Source organism: Pleurodeles waltl, chromosome 1_2, assembly GCF_031143425.1.
Source record: "Pleurodeles waltl isolate 20211129_DDA chromosome 1_2, aPleWal1.hap1.20221129, whole genome shotgun sequence".
NCBI classification, from domain to species: domain Eukaryota; kingdom Metazoa; phylum Chordata; class Amphibia; order Caudata; family Salamandridae; genus Pleurodeles; species Pleurodeles waltl.
In genome coordinates this window covers 19,484,929-19,507,551 of record NC_090437.1, presented here as the reverse complement: position 1 = coordinate 19,507,551, position 22,623 = coordinate 19,484,929, and the positions used below count along the sequence as shown (strand labels likewise).

The 22,623-nt window shown below is 47.9% G+C and overlaps 1 protein-coding gene across 1 annotated transcript in view; it reads right to left on the bottom strand.

Moving 5' to 3' along the window:
- The window catches only part of ELP1 (elongator acetyltransferase complex subunit 1), an 886,544-nt gene that overhangs the window by 740,841 nt on the left and 123,080 nt on the right, over positions 1 to 22,623 (bottom strand). The window contains exon 14 of the mRNA XM_069235684.1: positions 374 to 556. Within this exon, the coding sequence (XP_069091785.1) occupies positions 374 to 556 (183 nt within the window). The remainder of the gene's footprint in view (positions 1 to 373; positions 557 to 22,623) is intronic.

Sequence of the window (22,623 nt, the reverse complement as noted above, 5' to 3'; positions counted from 1 at the left end):
ATGCAGCACAGACCAATCTAAGAGACAAGCACTTATCCCACAAACAGCAACACATGTTCTGTTCAGGTACAAAAATCAATTAGAACTATTCTGAGATGTAAAATTCATCATCGAAAATAATTTCACCCACTCACTAGCAAACACATATACAACTATTGTCACCTTGTTATGTCAAAGCAGTACATTTAAACTTGATTAACATATGATCTAGGGAAGTAACTTTATATGCTCCTTAGTACCTTCAAGTTTCATATGGAAATAAAGGTGTTATGAATGGTGATGTGAATGGACATGATCATTTTTAGGAGAGTATTGCAGTGCCAGTGGATTAATCTCAATATAAATGGTAAATTTCAAAATGCACTCATACTACCTAACATTAACTTGACCCTCTTCACATTCTTTAGCCGTGGGAGACACCGTCAGATGTTGAATGACTGAGTGGGAAGATGAGCGATCACATGAAATGGCCAAGAAGGTGCCGTCATCTAACCAGGTTAAAAGACGCAGATTCAGGGGAATCATCTCCTCGTCACCTTTTGTACTGGAACAAATTCTGACAGAAAGCAATTAAAATACAGTTTACACATTTGCCCATGGTTGCACAACAATTACAAAGCATAATTATATGTTTGTATGTATATACAATGGCAAATACACATATATTTAGTTAGTCCATTTATGTATGGTTTAATTACAAAGGGGCCCTAAAACCCAACTGATGGACTCTACAGTCAACAGAAAGAAGCACGTTGAAGTTGTCAATTTGATTTTTAGGGTGTTTCTGTTCTGTGAATACTCACATGGAGGGCATGAGCCCCAGAGTTGAGCCCTGTTCGCCCTATGAAAGGCGGAGGACAGGTACATAAATGTAAATATATGTGGCCCCTCTTTTAGCTTGATATATTTGATAGCTACTACAATCAGATTCAGGCACTGTTGATGTATGCCCACATTGAACTGAACATCAGAAATAGCATTATTTTATTTGCTTTAGCCCAGGAACTCAGTTTACATAACAGCACTCTACCCTGCAATTTTAACGAAGGATCAAGCAGGTAAATTGGCCTATATCAAGTGTGTGTATGGGGGTGTCAGGACTTGTGTTTGTTATGAAGATGGGGTCTATAATCGTAAGATGCCAGGGCTTGTTAAAAGATATTTAGAACACTTGTGAATTATAGGGCCTGGAACTCAATATCTGCCTTACAGAGATCTATATCTATAGATCGATATCTAGAGGCACCACATCCTGGTTAAAACTGTCAGTAGAGGAACTATCCTTAATTACAGTAGACATCTCATTCACAGATATGTGTATCCTTACAATAGTAGATGTAATTTCACAGGGCAACCATCAGTATTGTGAGTCATACTGCTAGAAACAAAACTTCAAAACGTTCTCTGACCAATTTCTCTTCTGGGATGATTACTTTAAAAGCCATCTACACAGCTTCATGATTCTCTCTCCGAGATAAAAATGTTCAAAATTTTCTTAAGCAGTAAAAAAGCACACTGCCTTCACATCATACCAACACTCTTGAACTAACCACTTTTCAGGTTTTTAGCACATGCATTGGTCTTGCTCTTCTCCCGTCCATTAACAGTAGGGGATTTTATAATACACTTGTTTAGTTTACAAACAACTGTAATTACATCATGATCCCTAGCCTTCTTTTACAAACCTTGGAATATAAAACAAAAAACAGGCCAGCCACCACAGCAGTTAGTTCTACTAGGTCTACCTCATGCTACTAGATATATTTTAAGGTTGTTTAAGAACTCTTCTACCCAAACACTTGACCTTCCTGGTGATTTCTATTAGTAAGGGTAGGTGAAACTATGGAGGGCATTATGAACACAATCATCTCTCGTAGGACCCTAACAATCAAGCAGTTTTCAACATTTGGATCCTAAGTATTGTAGAAAATGGGTTCCGTCCATTTAGTCCACCAGGATTTTTTTGCAGTTGACTATTTGTATTTTATTAACCTTTTACTGATAGTGAGCATCATTAACCAAGTATCACTCATGGTAGATTCAAAGCAATTGGTCTGAGTGTGTTAACACCCAACATCTGTTTTTTAAGATAGGCCCATTTTCTGTACAGTTAGGGCAAAAGGAACTGAGCTCGTTACATATGAACAAGTGTGCACATGCGAGTGTGGGCTGTCATGTGAGCCAACTGGTTATACACAGGTAGCCTGGCAAAGAATGGACTCTACAAATATTGGTACTGACTTGAGTAGGGTCTTAAAACATGCAAAAAGAAGAGATGATTAACAGAATACTGAATACAACGTGGGTCCCGAGTTCACTGTGCCACTGGAATCAAGTTAGCTCAGCAGATGAGGTGATACCCCGAACGGGTCCCAGAATGCTTGTGTCCGGTCTAGGGAGGGCCTGGCCTGGCAATTTGGGCTGGACTGTTCCCATGGGAAGCAAGGTCGAGACTGATTTGTATACGGCTGGGTCCAAACTAGGGTGGAAATGTGGGCAAAAAAATGATGGATTAAGACCCAGATCTCTACCTGGGAGTGAATGTTTGACATTGGTCAGCATTCCATCCATCATCTGTTCTTTTTGCATTTTGTCACTTTAATTGTGCTGGGTATGCACAGACTTGGGCCCCAGACTCACTGTGCTACTGGATTCATGCTAGCCTAACTGATGAGGGGTGTTACCCCGGAACCTGTCCCTGGATACTTATTTGTGGTCCAGGGAGAACTGTTCCCATGGGAGCAGGGTCAACACTAATTTGCTTATGGATGGATCCAAACTGGGGTGGCATGGTGGAAAACAAACTATGGATTTAGGCCCTGTGACTGGTGGTGATTGTATGACATTGTTCAGCATTCCGTCCAACATCTGTTCTTTTTGCAATTGACGCCTTAAGTGAGCCTGGTATGCCCAGACGTAGCTCCTGGGCTCACTGTGCCACTGGATTCAAGTTTGCCTAGTTGATTAGGGGTAATACACCGAAACTTGTCCCAGCATGCTCGTTTCCGGTCCAGGAAGGACCTGTTAAGGCAGATCAGTCTGGACTGTTCCCACAGTGAGCAGTGTTGAGAATTATTTGCATATGGCTGGGTCCAAACTGGGGTGACATGGTAGGCTAAAAAACAAGGGAATTAGGACAAGATCACTGACTGAGGGTGAATGTTTGTCTTTGTTCAGCATTCCGTCCATTATCTGTTTTTTTTGCATTTGTCGCCCTAAGTGTGCCGGGTATGCCCAAACATGGGTCTTGGGGCTCACTGTACCAGTGGATTCAAGCTAGCCAGGCTGATGAGGGGTAATACCCCGATACTGGGTGCAGGATGCTTGTTTCTGGTCTAGGGAGGCACTTGCCTGCCAATTCAGGGTAGTCTGTTCCCATGGGGGAGCAGGGTCGAGACTGATTTGCTTATGGCTGGGTCCAAACTGGGGTGGCATGGTGAGCAAGAAAATGATGGATTTATGCCCAGATCTCTGACTGGGGGTGAATGCTTAAACAACAGATGATGGACGGAATGCGGAGTAAATTAAACATTCACCCCAGTCACAGATCTGGGTTTAATCCATCAGGGTCAAGACTGATTTGCAAAATGGCTGGGTCCAAACTGAGGGAGGCATGGTAAGCAGAAAAAATGATGGATTAAACCCAGATCAGTGAATGGGGATGAATGTTTGATTTGTTCTGCATGGCGTCCATCATCTGTTCTTTTTGGGGGTGACTGTTTGACATTGTTTAGCATTCCGTTCATCATCTGCTCTTTCTGTATTAAAATATGACTGGCCGTTCAGAGTGTAGGTCTGTATTGCTTATTGGAAAATATATGCTTTCACCTTCATAATATGGCCAAATCTACCATAAAGTACAGTTTTGCTCTACTTAGACCTAAAAAGTCCAGCGTAGTACCCACCTGTGGTAACACCAGACTTGAATGTGTAGTACCCAATTACAAACATCCACATATTATTGGACTTAAGTGTAGGCAGTAGGCTCTGTATATACTATTTCAAAGTGAGAAATAGTGTGCACAGAGTCCAAGATAGTGGCAAAAGTAGATAATTCTAATGCTCTATTTTGTGGTAGTGTGGTCGAGCAGCAGGTTTATCAGAGGGTAGTGTTAAGCATTTGTTGTACACACACAGGCAACACATGAGGAACACACACTCAAAGACTTACTCCAGGACAATAGGTTTTTATATTGAAAAATATATTTTCTTAGTTTATTTTAAGAACCACAGGTTCAAGATTTACAATTAATACTTTAAATGTAAGGTACTTCACTTAGATACTTTAGGAACTTTGAATGAGAACAATATCATGTACAGTCTTTGTAAAAATGGCAATAAGCTATTTTCAAAGTGGACACAGTGCAAAAATCAACAGTTCCTGGGGGAGGTAAGTAAAGGTTAGATTACGAGGTAAGTAAAACACTTACAAGTCTCAGTCCTGGGGCATAGGCAGCCCACCATTGGGGGGTTCAAGGCAACCCCGAAGTTACCACACCAGCAGCTCAGGGCCGGTCAGGTGAAGAGGTCAAAGAGGTGCCCAAAACAAATTGGAACCAGAGCACTCCTGTTCTCCATAGGCGCCTGTCTGCCAGCAGGTAAGTACCTGCGTCCTCGGGGGCAGACCAGGGGGGTTTTGTAGAACTGGTGGGGACACAAGCAGGCACACAAAACACACCCTCAGCGGCACAGGGGTGGTCGGGTGCAGTGTGCAAAGCAGGTGTCGGGTTTTGTATAGGTTTCAATGGAGGGACCTGGGGGGGTCACTCTAGTGGTGCAGGCAGGCACAGGGGCTTCTCAGGACAGCCACCACCTGGGCAAGGCAGAGGGTTGCCTGGGGGTCACTCCTGTGTCGAAGTTCAGTTCCTTCAGGTCCTCGGGGCTGCGGGTGCAGTGTTGGTTCCAGGCGTCGGGTCCCTTGTTGCAGGCAGTCGCGGTCAGGGAGATTCTCTAGATTCTCTCTGCAGGCATCGCTGTGGGGGCACAGGGGGGTCGTCTCTGGTTACTCACGGGCTCGCAGTCGCCGGGGAGTCCTCCCTGAGGTGTAGCTTTTCTGCAGGTCGAGCCGGGGGCGTTGGGTGCATAGTGTAGAGTCTCACGCTTCCGACGTGAAACGTGAAGTCCTTGGAAGTTGCTTCTTTGTTGGAAAGAAGTAGCTGGTTTTGAACAGGGCCGCTGTTCTCTGGAGTTTCTTGGTCCTGTAGTCCAGGGCAGTCCTCTGAGGCTTCAGAGGTCGCTGGTCCCTGTCGGATGCGTTGCTGGAGCAGGTTTTCGAAGTTGGAGACAGGCCGGTAGGGCTGGGGCCAAATCAATTGTCGTCTTCCTCCTGCTCTGCAGGCTTGTAGGTCACCAGTCCTTCTTTTTTCTTCAGGTTGCAGGAATCTGATTTCCTTGGATCTGGGGAGCCCCTAAATACTGAATTTAGGGGTGTGTTTAGGTCTGGGAGGGCAGTAGCCAATGGCTACTGACCTTGAGGGTGGCTACACCCTCTTTGTGCCTCCTCACTATGGGGAGGGGGGAAAATCCCTAATCATATTGGGGGAATCCTCCAAAACTAAGATGGAGGATTTCTAAAGGCATGGGTCACCTCAGCTCAGGACACCTTAGGGGCTGTCCTGACTGGTGGGTGACTCCTCCTTGTTTTCCTCATTATCTCCTCCAGCCTTGCTGCCAAAAGTGGGGGCAGTGGCCAGAGGGGTGGGCATCTCCACTAGCTGGGATACCCTGGAGCGCTGTAACAAAGGGGTGAGCCTTTGAGGCTCACCCCCAGGTGTTACAGTTCCTGCAGGGGGAGGTGAGAAGCACCTCCACCCAGTACAGGCTTTGTTCCTTGCCACAGAGTGACAAAGGCACTCTCCCCATGTGGCCAGCAACATGTCTGGTGTGTGGCAGGCTGGCAGGAACTGGTCAGCCTACACTAGAAGTCAGGTAGGTATTCAGGGGGCATCTCTAAGATGCCCTCTGGGTGTATGTTACAAAAAATTGCACACTGGCATCAGTGTGCATTTATTGTACTGAGAAGTTTGATACCAAACTTCCCAGTTTTCAGTGTAGCCATTATGGACCTGTGGAGTTCGTGTTTGACAAACTCCCAGACCATATACTCTTATGGCTACCCTGCACTTACAATGTCTAAGGTTTTGCTTAGACACTGGAGGAGCATAGTTCTCATGCACATATGCCCTCACCTGTGGTATAGTGCACCCTGCCTTAGGGCAGTAAGGCATGCTAGAGGGGTGATTTACCTATGCCACAGGCAGTGTGAGGTTGGCATGGCACTCTGAGGGGAGTGCCTTGTCGACTTAGTCATTTTCTCCCCACCAGCACACACAAGCTGTGAGGCAGTATGCATGTGCTGAGTGAGGGGTCCCCAGGGTGGCATAAGACATGCTGCAGCCCTTAGAGACCTTCCCTGGCATCAGCACCCTTGGTACCAGGGATACCAGTTACAAGGGACTTACCTGAGTGCCAGGGTTGTGCCAATTGTGGAGACAAAGGTACAGTTTAGGGAAAGAACACTGGTGCTGGGGCCTGGTTAGCGGGGTCCCAGCACACTTTCAAATCATAACTTTGCAGCAGCAAAGGCAAAAAGTTAGGGGGTAACCATGTGCCAAGGAGATATTTCCTCAAATTAAGGAACTATCATATTTCTCTGGCTCTGCTCATAATCAGATTACTGGCCTTTGTTCCCACTACTGAGCTAAGTTAATGACTCCGCTACCCACCAAAGGGAACAAAGGTCTCCTTACACAAAACAAGCAATCAACACTGAAGGGGAGAGGAGGACATCTGCATCTGATAATTAGCTTGTCACACCACAACCGCACCCATCAGAACAAAGCATTCAACACAGGAGGGGCTCAGCTTTGAAGTTTTGGTTAGGAGGGGTCAGGCAGCTGTGTCAATGAGTGGCTGAGCTGAGCCCTTAGAGGAGCTCTTACCAGGGAAAACTTGAGTTTGCCATTTTGGATTGTCCCAGAATGCTGTGCAGTAGCGTTGGAACAGAGTGAATGGATGATGTGGCATCGAAGGGCTGCCAGTGGTACCTGGCCCCTAAAACGTTCCACCACTACTTACAAAACTCAGGTAAAAGGGAGAGACAGATGAGAAGACCTTTTATCTGGGGGGCAACAACAGCAGAAAGAAAGCCAAGCTGGATGGAGAAGTCACTTGACGCCCTGGGGGGATTAACTTTGACTCAAGCTGACCCCCAGGACTAGGTTGTTTTTTTTCATGACCAGTGACACAGGCCCCGTGTGCCTGCTGAGGACCAGTTGGAGGAAAAGAACCTGGACCCCCACCCCACTCACAGTGTCCTTCAAGATGGCCAGAAGGTACTGGGGCATTAGGGTTGTGAGTAGGAGAGTGGCATGGGGAGCCAGGTAGAGAAGAAAAACCAGCTCCCACTTTAGTGTCCAGGAGTCCAAACAACAATGCTCCTGGTGACTAGGCCAGGCCCCCAGAAGAAAAACGAGTCAAAGATTAAGACAATTGGTCCAACAGGGCCTGAGATAATCATCTTCAATGACCTGCCATTTATCAACAAGAAAACCTTTGAAAACTTATTTCAAGGAAATTCCCCACCGGGAGGGTCGACACAATGCCACAACAGTAAGCACACGTTTTTATTTATTACTGGAGAGTGCAGGGGTTGACCAGCTGTGAAACCCTTGGATAAGCAGGATATCTATAACAAATTGTACCTTCTTATCTATCCAGATAATTGTTTGGTGAAATTCATAGACATTGCACTTGCCTTCACTTTCTATCTCTACCGACAAAAGATCCAAACTTTTATGCAGCTCAGAAATAAAATGTCTGATTATCACAATTTAGCAAACCACTCGATACTTTCTGCAGGCAGCTGGACCAACTATGGAGAAACAGTGAAACCAAAAATGTTGTTCTAATAATCTATCAATAATACCAATGGGTCAGAGTGCCATTTTAAGAGAACTTCCACAGTGTTGTTAGATTAAGTAGTAAAATAGTGCACATGCCAAATTAAGAGCCACCCAAAAAATAGAGTGCCCCTCACTAAAGGACCAGCATTTCTGAATTGTTCTGAATTGTGCAATAACTCTGATGGGAATGGAAGTCCCTTTTGCTTTGTTCCTTAGAAAGGAGGAGATGATAGTAAAGCATACATTTTCTGCTTCAAAAGCATCTTAGAAAATGGAAATATAAACAAATGTTTAAAGTTAAATAATGATAATCAAATTATTCTCTTGTGATATGGTACATGTTTAAGAAACATACTCGGTGATAGGCATGGAACATTATCAATAATGATATCAAAGGTAAATTAATAGTAGGCATACTTACTGTCATTATTACATCAGTTTTTGAAATAAAAGAATTATTTTTATTTTACCCCACTTTGACCAATGTACATGTGATGTTCATTGAGCTCTTTGTGCAATTCAAAATCCAAGCCAGGTCTGTATTTAAGTCCCTGCTTGATGTGCAGAAAATGTAGCCAACAAACAGATCAGGGAAAAATGGCCACCTGCTAGCATGTCGGTCAAGAGCCTAGGAGCCCACCAGCCTCAATGGCACAAAAAGGTTGCTTTGGCAAGGTTCCCCTCTCTAAGGCATTTCCCGCCTTTTCTCTCCATTTCAACAATGCTGACCTAGGCTGTTGAACAGAGTTTCTCAAGTTGGAGGAGGAAAAGTGTATGGGTATGGGTCCTGTGCTGTAACCTAAAACTGCTCCAGAAATATTCCCCTCACTGCTGCTGGGTATGGTGCACTGCAGGCCTGCTTCTTCATAGTCATTGGATATCCTCTTGTCAAGCTTTCTTTTCTTAGCTGTCTGTCTCATCATGAAAGCAGTGGTGTATTTTATTTCTACCCTTCTCTTAAATGGAATCAATGTCCTTTGGCCTGTGAACCTAAAGAGTGAATGCTCGAGTGAAACACATTCTGAATTAGACAACTGGGACTTACTGATTTGGCTTTAATCCTCTTTCTTCAGGTCAACTATCCTGGAAAGACTATATTTTCCTTCCATTTCACCAATGTCTTCAAACATCCCATATGCCCCTTAAGGCTCCACAGGCTCTGTGTCTCTATGGCAGCAAAATATGTCCACCATTTATTTCTGTCAATGAAAAATCTTCTTTAATTCAAAAAAATGTTCCACTAAACTTTAAGAATCAATGTAATTCCTAAACAAACACAAGTTACATACATTATCGGGGTCAGGGAGCTCCTGTCATGCTCCGGGGCTGAGCTTCCAGGAGCGGAAGGACGGCGGAGCTCTGCATGGCGTTGTAAGATGCGTTGAAACAGCAAGGAACCTGTTGCAAAGAACCCGCAGTGAGATGCGGTGCAACGCTTGGACTCAAAGAACCTGACCGCACAGTACTGCTGGAATGCAGCGGCGTCCCGCGTTCAAGATCCAGAACTTCGTTTTTTTCATGTCGGAGCACAAAGTCAGGAGTCGTGAAGACCATCCAGAGCCCGTCCGGTAGTCAGAACCAGCTGGGAGCACATGGTTTGGCCAGAATTGGGGCACCTCCACACTTGGCTAGATGGCTAAAAAGACTGGGGCAAATAAGAAACGGAGGATTCAAGATAAGTAGTAATTAACAGAGCGACTAACTTTGTGAAGTTGGGGTAGGAACTGATATATGCCTGACCCTGCAATGGGGGTGGGCTGAGTGTTTCATCTGGGAAGTTTAATATTTACATGGCAACAGGAAGCTATGCTTTAGGCTTCAGACCGTGCTAGAGGTGTGGTGACAGGCGCCCACATCATCTGGATGCAGCTTTCAAATTGTTACCATTCCCGGTCTTCGCATTACGACTTCTTGGAGCACCAGGGCAGAGGGGGGGAGAGTAAAGACCCATCCTTGCCCCATTTCATTACTAGGAAGGGGCGAGGTGCTGGACATTATTTCTATAATGAAACGTATGGCACAGGAATCAGCTTTTAAATCACATACTCCAGGGAAAGCCCTAAAAAATCTAAAAATGTAACGGCCATCACGAGAAATCAAAGGCAGGGCACAGCATGCAAGAGTATTTGAACAGAATCCCTGGAGACCCTGCAGGGTCACTAGGTACGGTCTTTACTTCCTAGTAACACCCCCCGCGCCATCCCCGGCCAGCCCCCCAACCAGCCAGAAGTCAGAGGCAATGCAGCACTCCTGGCCTATCAGTCCCGTTGTAGCACCGGTCGGTTTGAATTGCGATAGCTTGAGCAATGTCATAAATCAAGTGACTTCAAACACAAACATGTGTGGAGGATGTAGAGGATAGATCTCTAGTAGCCTATTTAGGCTCAGGATTCGCCGGTTAGGCGATCGACTTCACGGACATAGGGGGTGAAGATGGCAGTTAGGTGTGTAAGGGAGTTCTCTTTACGGACTAGGTGGTTTCACACACATTATAGTGTTGTGCTTCATCATATGACCACCTAGCCCCACTCAGGTAAGATAATACTACCTGGGCGGACTCAACCTTGTTGTTAAAAGAACTCAGAGGGAGTGCTGAAGTACAAGTTACTTACCTTCGGTAACGAAATATCTAGTAGAGACATATTCTAGTTGCAGATTCCTTACCTTAGAATTTTCCCCCAGGCGTCAGACTGGATCCGGAGATTTTTCTTTGAGCAATACCCTTGCATGTCGGTAGGTAGCGTCGTGGTCGCCGTGATGACGTCGGGAGTAGTACATAGACGCCGCCCTCGCGCCGTGACGTCAGTTTCTTTTAACAACTTTCCACGTCAGAGCGCAGAGCCGCTAACAACACTGAGATTGGTGCGCCAGAGCTAAGGACCTGAAAGGGGGAATCCCTGTCCCTAGAAATCAGTTCACAAGCGGGGAGGATGGGTGGGCGGTGTAAGGAAATGCCTCCTTGGCATGGTTACCCCCTGACTTTTTGCCTTTGCTGATGCCAAGTTATGATTTGAAAGTGTGCTGGGACCCTGCTAACCAGGCCCCAGCACCTGTGTTCTTTCCCTAAACTGTACCTTTGTCTCCACAATTGGCACAACCCTGGCACCCAGGTAAGTCCCTTGTAACTGGTACCCCTGGTACCAAGGGCCCTGATGCCAGGGAAGGTCTCTAAGGGCTACAGCATGTGTTCCCCTCACTCAGCACATACTCACTCAGCACATACACACTGCTTGCCAGCTTGTGTATGCTGGTGGGGAGAAAATGACTATGTCGACATGGCACTCCCCTCAGAGTGCCAAGCCAACCTCAAACTGCCTATGGCATAGATAAGTCACCCCTCCAGCAGGTCTTACAGCCCTAAGGCAGGGTGCACTATACCACAGGTGAGGGAATAGGTGCATGAGCACTATGCCCCTACAGTGTCTAAGCAAAACCTTAGACATTGTAAGTGCAGGGTAGCCACATGAGTATATGGTCTGGGAGTCTGTCAAATACAAACTCCACAGCACCATAATGGCTACACTGAAAACTGTGAAGTTTGATATCAAACTTCTCAGCACAATAAATGCACACTGATGCCAGTGTGCACTTTATTGTAAAAATACACCCAGAGGGCATCTTAGAGATGCCCCCTGAAACCTTAACCGACTACCAGTGTGGGCTGAGTAGTTTTTGCCAGCCTGCCACACACCAGACATGTTGCTGGCCACATGGGGAGAGTGCCATTGTCACTCTGTGGCCAGGAACAGTGAGGACCTGGCTTGGCAGTTCGGTCTGGACTGTTCCCTTGAGGAACAGGGTCAAGACTGATTTGCATATGGCTGGGTCCAAACTGGGGTGGCATGGTGAGCAAAAGAACGATGGATTAAACCCAGATCTATGACTGGGGGTGAGTGTTTGACAATGTTCAGCATTCCGTCCATCACTTGTTGTTTTTGCTTTGTCGCCCTAAGTGGGAAGGGTATGCCCAGACGTGGGTCCCGTGCTTCCCATGCCACTGGATTCAAGCTAGCCTGGCTGATGAGGGGTGAAACCCCGAAACCGGTCCCAGGATGCTTGTTTCCGGTCCAGTGAGGACCTGGCTTGGCAGTTCGGTCTGGACTGTTCCCTTGAGGAACATGGTCAAGACTGATTTGCATATGGCTGGGTCCAAACTGGGGTGGCATGGTGAGCAAAAGAACGATGGATTAAACCCAGATCTATGACTGGGGGTGAGTGTTTGACAATGTTCAGCATTCCGTCCATCACTTGTTGTTTTCACATGGGGAGAGTGCCATTGTCACTCTGTGGCCAGGAACAAAGCCTGTACTGGGTGGAGGTGCTTCTCACCTCCCCCTGCAGGATCTGTAACACCTGGCGGTGAGCCTCAAAGGCTCACCCCCTTTGTTACAGCGCCATAGGGAATCCCAGCTAGTGGAGCTGCCCGCCCCCTCCGGCCACTGCCCCACTTTTGGCGGCAAGGCTGGAGGAGATAATGAGAAAAACAAGGAGGAGTCACTCCCCAGTCAGGACAGCCCCTAAGGTGTTCTGAGCTGAGGTGACTATTACTTTTAGAAATCCTCCATCTTGCAGATGGAGGGTTCCCCCAATAGGGATGTGCCCCCCTCCCGTCAGGGAGGAGGCACAAAGAGGGTGTAGCCACCCTCAGGGCTAGTAGCCATTGGCTACTGCCCTCCCAGACCTAAACACACCCCTAAATTGAGTATTTAGGGGCTCCCAGAACCGAGGAAGATAGATTCCTGCAACCTAAAGAAGAAGGACTGCTGACCTGAAGCCCTGCAGTGAAGACAGATACGACAACTGATTTGGCCCCAGCCCCACCGGCCTGTCTCCCTACTTCGAAGAAATCTGAAACAGTGACGCATCCAACAGGTTCCAGCGACCTCTGAAGCCTCAGAGGACTACCCTGCATCTAAAGGATCAAGAAGCTCCCGAGAACAGCGGCCCTGTTCAAGAAACTGCAACTTTTGGAAACAAAGAAGCAACTTTTAAAGACCACACGTTTCCCGCCGGAAGCGTGAGACTTTCCACTCTGCACCTGACGCCCCCGGCTCGACCTGCGGAAAACTAACACTACAGGGAGGACTCCCCGGCGATTGTGAGCCCGTGAGTAGCCAGAGTTGACCCCCCTGAGTCCCCACAGCGACGCCTGCAGAGGAAATCCAGAGGTTCCCCCTGACCACGACTGCCTGCTTCAAGGAACCTGACTCCTGGAAACCCCACTGCACCCGCAGCCCCCAGGACCTGAAGGAACCGAACTCCAGTGCAGGAGCGACCCCCTGGCGACCATCTGCCTAGCCCAGGTGGTGGCTACCCCGAGGAGCCCCTCGTGCCTGCCTGCATCGTTGAAGAGACCCCCGGGTCTCCTAATTGATTCCTATTGAAAACCCGACGCCTGATTGCACTCTGCACCCGACCGCCCATGTGCCGCTGAGGGTGTACTTTCTGTGCCTGCATGTGTCCCCCTGGTGCCCTACAAAACCCACCTGGTCTGCCCTCCGAAGTCGCGGGTACTTACCTGCTGGCAGACTGAAACCGGGGCACCCCTATTTCCATTGAAGCCTATGTGCTTTGGGCACCATTTTGACCTCTGCACCTGACCGGCCCTGAGCTGCTGGTGTGGTAACTTTGGGGTTGCCTTGAACCCCCAACGGTGGGCTACCTTGGACCCAACTTTGAACCCTGTAAGTGTTTTACTTACCTGTGAACTTAACATTTACATACTTCCCCAGGAACTGTTGATTTTTGCACTGTGTCCACTTTTAAAATAGCTTATTGCCATTTTTACCAAAACAGTACATGCTATTGTGATAATTCAAAGTTCATAAAGTACCTAAGTGAAATACCTTTCATTTAAAGTATTGTTTGTAAATCTTGAACCTGTGGTTCTTAAAATAAACTAAGAAAATATATTTTTCTATATAAAAACCTATTGGCCTGGAATTGTCTTTGAGTGTGTGTTCCTCATTTATTGCCTGTGTGTGTACAACAAATGCTTAACACTACCCTCTGATAAGCCTACTGCTAGACTACACTACCACAAAATAGAGCATTAGAATTATCTCTTTTTGCCACTATCTTACCTCTAAGGGGAACTGTAGGAAGTTGGCTCTGTATGTACTATTTCAAAGTGAGAAATAGCATGCACAGAGTCCAAGGGTCCCCCTTAGAGGTAAGATAGCCCTTAGAGACCTTCCCTGGCATCAGGGCCCTTGGTACCAGGGGTACCAGTTACAAGGGACTTACCTGGATGCCAGGGTGTGCCAATTGTGGAAACAAAAGTACAGGTTAGGGAAAGAACACTGGTGCTGGGGCCTGATTAGCAGGCCTCAGCACACTTTCAAATCATAACTTGGCATCAGCAAAGGCAAAAAGTCAGGGGGTAACCATGCCAAGGAGGCATTTCCTTACAGGAACCCTTGGACTCTGTGCACACTATTTCTTACTTTGAAACAGTATATACAGAGCCAACTTCCTACAGGCGGTAAGGAATCTGCAACTAGAATATGTCTCTACCAGGTATTTCATTACTGGATGTAGGTAACTTGTACAACTGATACAGACTTCTAGTTGCAGATTCCTTACCTTAGAACAGATACCCAAGCAATGCCATCCTCGGTGGTGGGCTGCGAACTAAGATCATAATAGAAAGTCCTGCGGGACCGAACGACCAAAGTAGCCGTCCCGACGGACCTGACTATCCAGGCAGTAATGCTTAGCAAACGTGTGCAGGGATGCCCACGTAGCTGCCTGACAGATATCCAGGACAGGAACTCCGCGAGCTAAGGCAGTGGATGCAGCAGTTGCTCTGGTAGAATGAGCCCGCAAGCCGTCAGGAGGCTGCTTTTTTGCTAAAGCGAAGCACATCTTGATGCAAAGAAGCACCCATCGAGAAATGGTACACTTTTGCACCGCCTTCCCTTCTTCGCACCCACATAGCCAACAAAGAGTTGATCATCCACCCGGAAATCTTTGGTACGATTGAGGTAGAACGCCAATGCTCTTTTTGGGTCCAGACAGTGGAGTCTCTCCTCCTCATGGGAAGGATGTGGGGGTGCGTAGAAAGTAGGCAAAGTGATGGACTGACCTACATGAAATGGTGTAACCACCTTAGGAAGGAGTGAAGCTCTAGTGCGTAACACCACTTTATCAGGGTGCACAGACAAGTATGGAGGCTTTGAAGAAAGGGCCTGAAGCTCACTCACCCTGCGAGCAGAGGTGATAGCGATGATAAAGACAGTTTTGAATCTGAGGAGCCGCCTGGGACAATTATGCATTGGCTCAAAGGGGGTACACATCAAGTAAGTAAGTACAAGATTAAGATCCCACTGAGGCATGATGAAGGGAGTGGGAGGAAATAAGTGGGTGAGCCGTTTCAAGAACCTACTCACAAGAGGAGATTTAAAGAGTGTGGGCTGATCAGGAAGCCTAAGAAAGGCGGAAATGGCAGACAGATACCCTTTAAGGGTGCCCAATGCAGAGCCCTGTTGGGCTAAAGAAAGAATGAACAGAAGAACCTCTGAAAGAGGGGCAGAAAGGGGTCAACAGATTTGTTGGTGCACCATGCCACAAATTTGTTCCAACAACAGGAATATACAGTTTTAGTCAATGGACGCCTGGCTGACAAGATAACATTACAGACTTCGAGTGGAAGGGCAAATGCCGTCAACTTTTGCCGCTCAACTTCCACGCATGAAGGCGTAGGTTGGACAGGTTCGGGTGGAGGACCGTCCCCTGCTGTTGCGACAGAAGTTCCGCCCGAAGAGGCAGTCTGAGTGGAGGATCGACGGACATGCTCAATAGCTCTGGATACCACACTCTTCGAGCCCAGTCCCGGGCCACCAAGATAACTTGGGCCCAGTCATACTTGATTTTCTTTAGAACTCTGGGCAGAATAGGGATAGGCGGGAAGGCGCAAAGGAGGCCGGAGTTCTTGAGACGAAAAGCGGATCCGAGCGAGTGCAGTCTTGGAAACTCCAACGCACAAAATAGCTGACATTGCGCGTTCTCTGCGGAGGCGAACAGATCTAACCAAGGATTTCCCCACCTGAGAAAGAGACCTTGAGCCACCTCCGGATGGAGATGCCATTTGTGATCGGCAGTGCGTCGGCAGCTGAGTTTGTCTGCTCTGACATTGAGACAGCCCGCCAGATGTTGAACCATCAGGGTAATGCCCTGATGTTCCAGCTATGTCCAGGGGGTAGCGCCTCCTGACAGGGGGGCCAGGACCCTATCCCGCCTTCTTTGTTGGAGTACCACATGGCGGTAGTGTTGTCCGTGAACACCTGCACCACTTTCCCTTTGAGAGAGGGAAGGAATGCTTTCAGCAACCCTGATCACCTGGAGCTCCAGCATATTTATGTGGAGTCCTGACTCTGCGGGAGACCAGAGGCCTCTGATCTCCGCCTCTCCCATGTGGCCGCCCCACCCCAGAAGCAACGCATTTGTCACTATAGAGAGATCTGGATGGGGAAGGGAGAGGGATCTGCCATTGACCCAATCGGGATTCGGAAGCCACCACTGCAGGTCTTTCGCAGTCCCCTCCGAGATCTGGACCATGTCGGAGAGACTTCCCTGATGCTGCGCCCACTGGAACTTCAAGTCCCACTGCAGAGTCCGCATATGCCACCTGGCATGTGTTACTAGCAGGATGCCGGAGGCCATGAGGCCCAGCAGCCTCAGAGTCTGTCTCACCGAAACCCAAGACCAAGGCTGAAAGATCGGAATCATAGCCTGAATGTCTTGTACTCGCTTTTTGGGAGGATAAGCCCGAAACAGCACTGTGTCCAGAACAGCTCCGATGAAAGGAAGCGTCTGAGAGGGAGTCAGGTGTGACTTTGGCACGTTTATAGTGAACCCCAGCTGGTGCAGGAGGTTCGCCGTGGTCTTAAGGTGGGAGACTACTGTAAGGGGCGAGGGTGCCTTCAACAGCCAGTCGTCTAGGTAGGGGAAGACTGAGACCCCTAACCTGCGCAGATGAGCTGCAACCACCGCCATCACTTTTGTGAACACCTGAGGTGCACTGGTAAGGCCGAAAGGGAGCACAGTAAACTGAAAGTGCTCGTGACCTACCACAAATCGTAGGTAACGTCTGTGGGCAGGCAGGATGGGGATGTGGAAATAAGCGTCCTGCAAGTCCAACGCTACCATCCAGTCTCCTGGGTCCAAGGCAGTCAGAAACTGAGCCAGGGTGAGCATTTTGAACTTCTCCTTCTTGAGGAAGTAGTTCAGGTCCCGAAGATCTAGGATAGGACGCAAGCCTTTGACCCTTTCTATAGCTCCCTTGGCCAAGAGATCCGCGACTTCCTGACGGAGAAGCACCGAATGGTCCTCCGGAGGATGATGGAAGGATGGTGGCATGTGTGGTGGTGCAGATTCGAAAGGGATGGAGTAGCCCTTCCGAATTATCTGCAAAACCCACCTGTCTGTGGTAATATGTTCCCAGTGGGGCAGGTGATGGCGGATCCTGCCACCAACTGGGCAGTAGTGAGGGGACGGAATAGGAAGGTTTGGAGGCTGCAGCAGGGGCAGAGGTGGACTGGACAGACCTCTGGGTCCCTGTCCCACGGCCATGTGGGATTCCACGTCCATGGCCATGCATAGGCTGTCCAGCGTGCATGGCACGGTTGCTGGGTTGAGGACGCGACAGGGCGCCCTTCCGTGGCCACAAAAGGGATGAAAAGTGGACTGTGGGGGGCGTGTGACGGAAGATAGGCCAAAGGACCAAGCCATAGCCCGGGAATCCTTGAATCTCTCCAAGGCCGAGTCCGCTTTGTCTCCGAAGAGACTGGTGCCATCAAAGGGCATGTCCCTGAGTGACTGCTGGACATCCCCCTAGAAGCCAGAAGTATGTAACCTGGCATGGCGCTGTAAGGCCACTGTTGGCACAACCAATCTGCCCAGAGAGTCGGTCGTATCCAGCCCACAACGGATAGTGAATTTCTCTCCCATCTTTCACTGCTTGGGAGACGACAGCACGGGCCTCCTCCGGTATCTGCGGCAGGACTTGCGCAACCGTATCCCACAGTGAGTGGGAATAACGGCCCAAAAGACATGCAGTGTTCACAGACTGCAGTGCGAGGCTGGAGGAAGAAAACAACTTCTTACAAAATTGTTCCAGCCTTTTGGATTCCCTATCCGGAGGTGCGGAAGGAATCACGCCAGAAGAAGAGAAAGCCTGGATTACAAGACTCTCAGGCGTAGGATGTTGGGACAGGAACTTTGGGTCGTTCGGCGTGGGCCGATGACGGAAAGCGATAGTCCTGTTCACAGGAGCCCCTGTGTTGGGTTTGGACCATGTATCCAAAAGGACATCAGTGAGGGCCTCATTAAATGGGAGAAGGGGTTCTGAAGTAGAAGCCCAAGGCTGAAGCACCTCCGTCAGGAGATTAGACCTGACTTCAACAGTAGGTAGCTCAAGGCCAAGGACCTAAGCCGCCCTACTAAACACCATACTATAGGTAGCTCCCTCCGCCGTAGCCACGGTAAGAGGAGACAGCATGCCAGCGTCAGAAGAAGTATCAAGACCACTTGCTTAGCCCAAGTCCTGTGTCTAGTCCATAGTAGGGTCTTCCTGGTATTCATAAGGGTCCATGGACCCCTCCAATTCCTCCCCGTATTCGTACCCATAGGAAAATGGGTCTGAATCTGACCTCGAGCGAATAGGGCCCACTGAAGCCGATGGCGGCGTCCTTCGACTCCGAGTCGTTGGGTATGATAATTGGGTCTACGTTGATAGTGGACACTACCGACGTCGGGAGCGTCGATAAAAGACCCAGTGCCTGTGAAGGTCTCGATGGTGCGACCGGCGTCGGTGCGGATCCACGCACGGATCCGGAGGTGACCTCGGCGGCCGGGGCCAAAGCCGCCGCCGCGGAACCCGAAGGCCCCTCAGCCAAACCCCTTGGGCCTGAAGGCGCTGTATCGGGGTCGGCACGCCAAAGATGAGGCGCATGGCCTCGTAAAACTCTTTAAGTTGGGCAGGGGTCGCTCCCGCTCCGGAAAACTCAGGGAAGCGCGGAGTCAACCCAGACGTAGGCTCCGAGGACGGAGGCCTAGTGCATGGAGCACCGTCCCGTGTCGCATCGGCCGAGCGACGGGGTGAAGTCGGAGAGCGATGGGACTTCTTCGACTTCTTCTTTTTACCTTACCTCGAGGACTTCGAAGAAGATGAGTGGTGATGACTCTGCGACCGATCTCGGGACCTTCCTCTCGAGCAAGAACGGGACCTACACGAAGTCGAGTGCCGGGCCGCCATTAGCTTTAGGGATCGCTCCCACAAAGCCTTCGTGTGCACTGCCTGACACTCGGAGCACGACTTCGGGTCGTGGTCGTGCTCGAGGCACCACAGGCAAACGCGATGAGGATCCGTCACCGACATCATCCGATGGCAGTTCTCACAAGGCTTGAACCCTGTCTTTGGGGCCATCCTCAACGCACCAAGGTCGCACCAAAAAAGCTCGACAAAACAGTCGGATTTGGCCAAAAAATAGCCTAGGGTAGCGCTCTCCGGATCAGTGCGTGGCGCGGAAAGAAAAGAACTGACGTCACTGCACGAGGGCGGCTTCTATGTACTACTCCTAACGTCATCACGGCGACCACGATCCCTATGACACCTGCGGAATTGACCGACGCCACCTACCGACGTGCAAGGGTATTGCTCGAAGAAAAATCTCTGGATCCAGTCTGACACCTTGGGGAAAATTCTAAGGTAAGGAATCTGCAACTAGAAGTCTCTAGCAGATATGTTATCTTCCTGGATAAGTCGAGGGATCCAGTTGAAAGGTGAGATAGATAATAAAATTACCTTGCAAATCACCTGTTAGATATAATAATTTAATGTAGGTGTTTGTAGGGAAGGTTAAAAGAACAGTAGGGACACCTTTGAGTTTAATGATTCAAAGTGTCTGTAAAAAAGTGGGTACCAACATGTTTCTGCCCTCTCTAAGAGCCTAAACGGTCTGGGGCATTCTTCAGGGTCAAGGATCCCTAATACGTGAGGGGCTAGATAGATATGCTAGACAGTGAGCCAGTAAATATTCAATTGCACACAGGGCCTACCTGGTTATACTTTAGAGGTATGGCCCTATGTATACAAGGCGGATAGCCTCTGGTCTAGGACCATGCGGAGGGGAGTTGCCCCTTATAGTCACACTTACTCCAAAGGCGGCATCTCGCTGCTGCACCTAAGCTTATCACGTCCCAGCCGCTTGATCAAAATCAAGTGAGCCCCTCAAGTGCAAGGATGGGAACTAATCTGCTATCTGAATTAACTGTAAACGAGGGGGAATACAAGGCTAGACCTACCTATCCTTTATTTTCAATTTTCATCCAGTAGCTCAAGCACAAAGAGAATATTAAGTGGCAAAGACAAAGGAGCAAGTATGGAAAGCACAACAGATATGATTAAAGGGAGTATGCAAGGTGGACCAACAGCTTCCGATATGCCTATGAATATGTCAAGTGGTCCATCCCCCAAATTCACCTGTTTTGGTATCTTTTAGCACAACCCCCATCCAGGCATCTCAGGCTTTCATGTCCACTTCGGAACTAACAAAGGAGATGAAGAGCACATCAGTAGTGGGTGCATGCTGGGTCAAATTCTGGAAGAACTACGCGTAATGAAAGTCTCGCAGGAGGAGGCCCGTAAGGAAAACCATGAACAGCTTAAGCAGTTAAATGCTAATTTAACTCTCATTTCTACAAGGGTCTCTGATGTGGAACAAAGGGTGTCAGATCTTGAGGTTTGAAAATTCAACATATATCAGAAAAATCGCAAATTCAGGTTAAACTTGAGGAACTTCAGCTTTAACTTGATGGGCAGGAAGGTAGATCTCGACAATCTAATATAAGGTTTATAGGAGTCCCTAAAGAGACAGAGACAGCATCATCTGTGACCAAAGTAATTTCAGACCTAATATATAAATGAATCCTTCCTGAGAAGGCCTGGTCCAAAGATGATCTTTCCATCATGCAGGCTCATCGAGTTCAGGCAAAACGATCTGCAAATTTCAAATATCCATGTACTATATTGGTCAATTTTGGTGACAATAGGATCAAGGAGCAAATTCTGTCTAAGGCCATAAGAGCAAAAAATGTACATTTCAATGGCAGTTTTAGCTTCCGGGTCTTTTCTGATATGTGAATCTCAGCTGTGCGGCAATGATGTGAATTTGTAGGATTGATTGATGACTTTAAGAAATTGGGGGCCCGGCAGGCATTGTGCAATTAGCCAAACTCAAGATTTTTCACAAAGGACAGGCGTATATTTTTCATATTGTGCAGCAGGCGAAAGATTGTTTTGGACTTATTAAGGAAACAATCATAGTGGCCATGAGCAACTGTGCGGTTGAGATGGGTAGTCAATATAACACTGCCGCCTCCAAAGGTTTAGGCCCTGTAGTGCCATACCAATGCACTCAATCTTTGGATTGGGGGGGGATTAGGGGAGTAGGGTGGGTTTCGGGAGTATGTGGTGGGTCACTACAGATTGATGGGAGGGTGGGACCAGGACAGGTCCAAGTATAGGGGAGGGGAGCACTGGGTGGGGACGGGAGAGAAAATGCAGTTGGAACGTAGTCAAATACACTGGTTAATGGGAGATAGAGCATTGGTGAGGGGGGGGAGCATAGGGTGGGGTTAGGGTAAAAAATGCAGGTGGAGGTCAGCCAACTAAATCCCTTATTTTACGATAGGATACAGGACAAAAACATATTAAAAATGCAGAGAAAAAGAGCAATTGACCATGGAGATGGCTGGGTGGAATATTAAGAATGAGTGGGTATAAGGTAAAAGCTTCACGTAATTTAAATGGGGCTAATAACAATGTTAAACTTCAAGCAATACTTAATTGGCTCAAAACAACTCAAGTACAAGTTTTTCTCCTGCAGGAAACCCATTTGAAGGCTAATGCCTTGTTAACTAAACTCCCTGGGTTTATTGCCCATTTGTTCTTTGTGTCGGCTAATGGCACAGTACGGGGTGTGGCGATTTTGATTTCTGGAAAGTTTCCAGGGATGGTAAAGGGAGTCTTTAGAGATCCACAGGCAAGATAGATAGTAGTTACTGCTGCAATGGCTGATAAGGAGATTCACTTTGTAAGTTTTTATGGTCCAATAGAGGATGGTGTAGCATCAATGCATGCTTTATATTTGTATCTATCTTCACTTTAAGGCTACTTTATAAAAGGAGGGGAATTTAACATCATACCTAATATCCAATGGGACACATCACGTAGGAAAAAAGCACAGAATAAGCCAAGAGCATCTCAAATGCTTTCTAAACTGATCTTGAATCTAGCACTGGTAGATGTGTGGCGAGTCGATCATCCTCAGGCAAGAGATTTTACATGCTATTCCAAAAGGTACAATACTGCATCAAGGATCGATTATATGCTAATCTAATTTGCGCTGATGCAACAGGGGTCAGGGATACTTGCTAATCCTTTTTCCGAACACTCTGTTCCTTGGGTTACTATTAAGGAATTAGGAACCCAACTGAATCGTCCACAATGGAGCTTGGACAAATCTCTCTTGACAGAGGAGGGCTGGGTAGCAACTCTCAAAGCATTGGTTACTGAATTTTTAGAGATTAATAAGGAGTCAGCCTCTCTATTTAATATCTGGGGAGCCACCAACCCTTATATACGAGGGGAGGCAATCTCCTTTAAGGCCTATCTAGGGAAGACAGCTCTTGAGAAACTGAATTTACTCCAATGGGA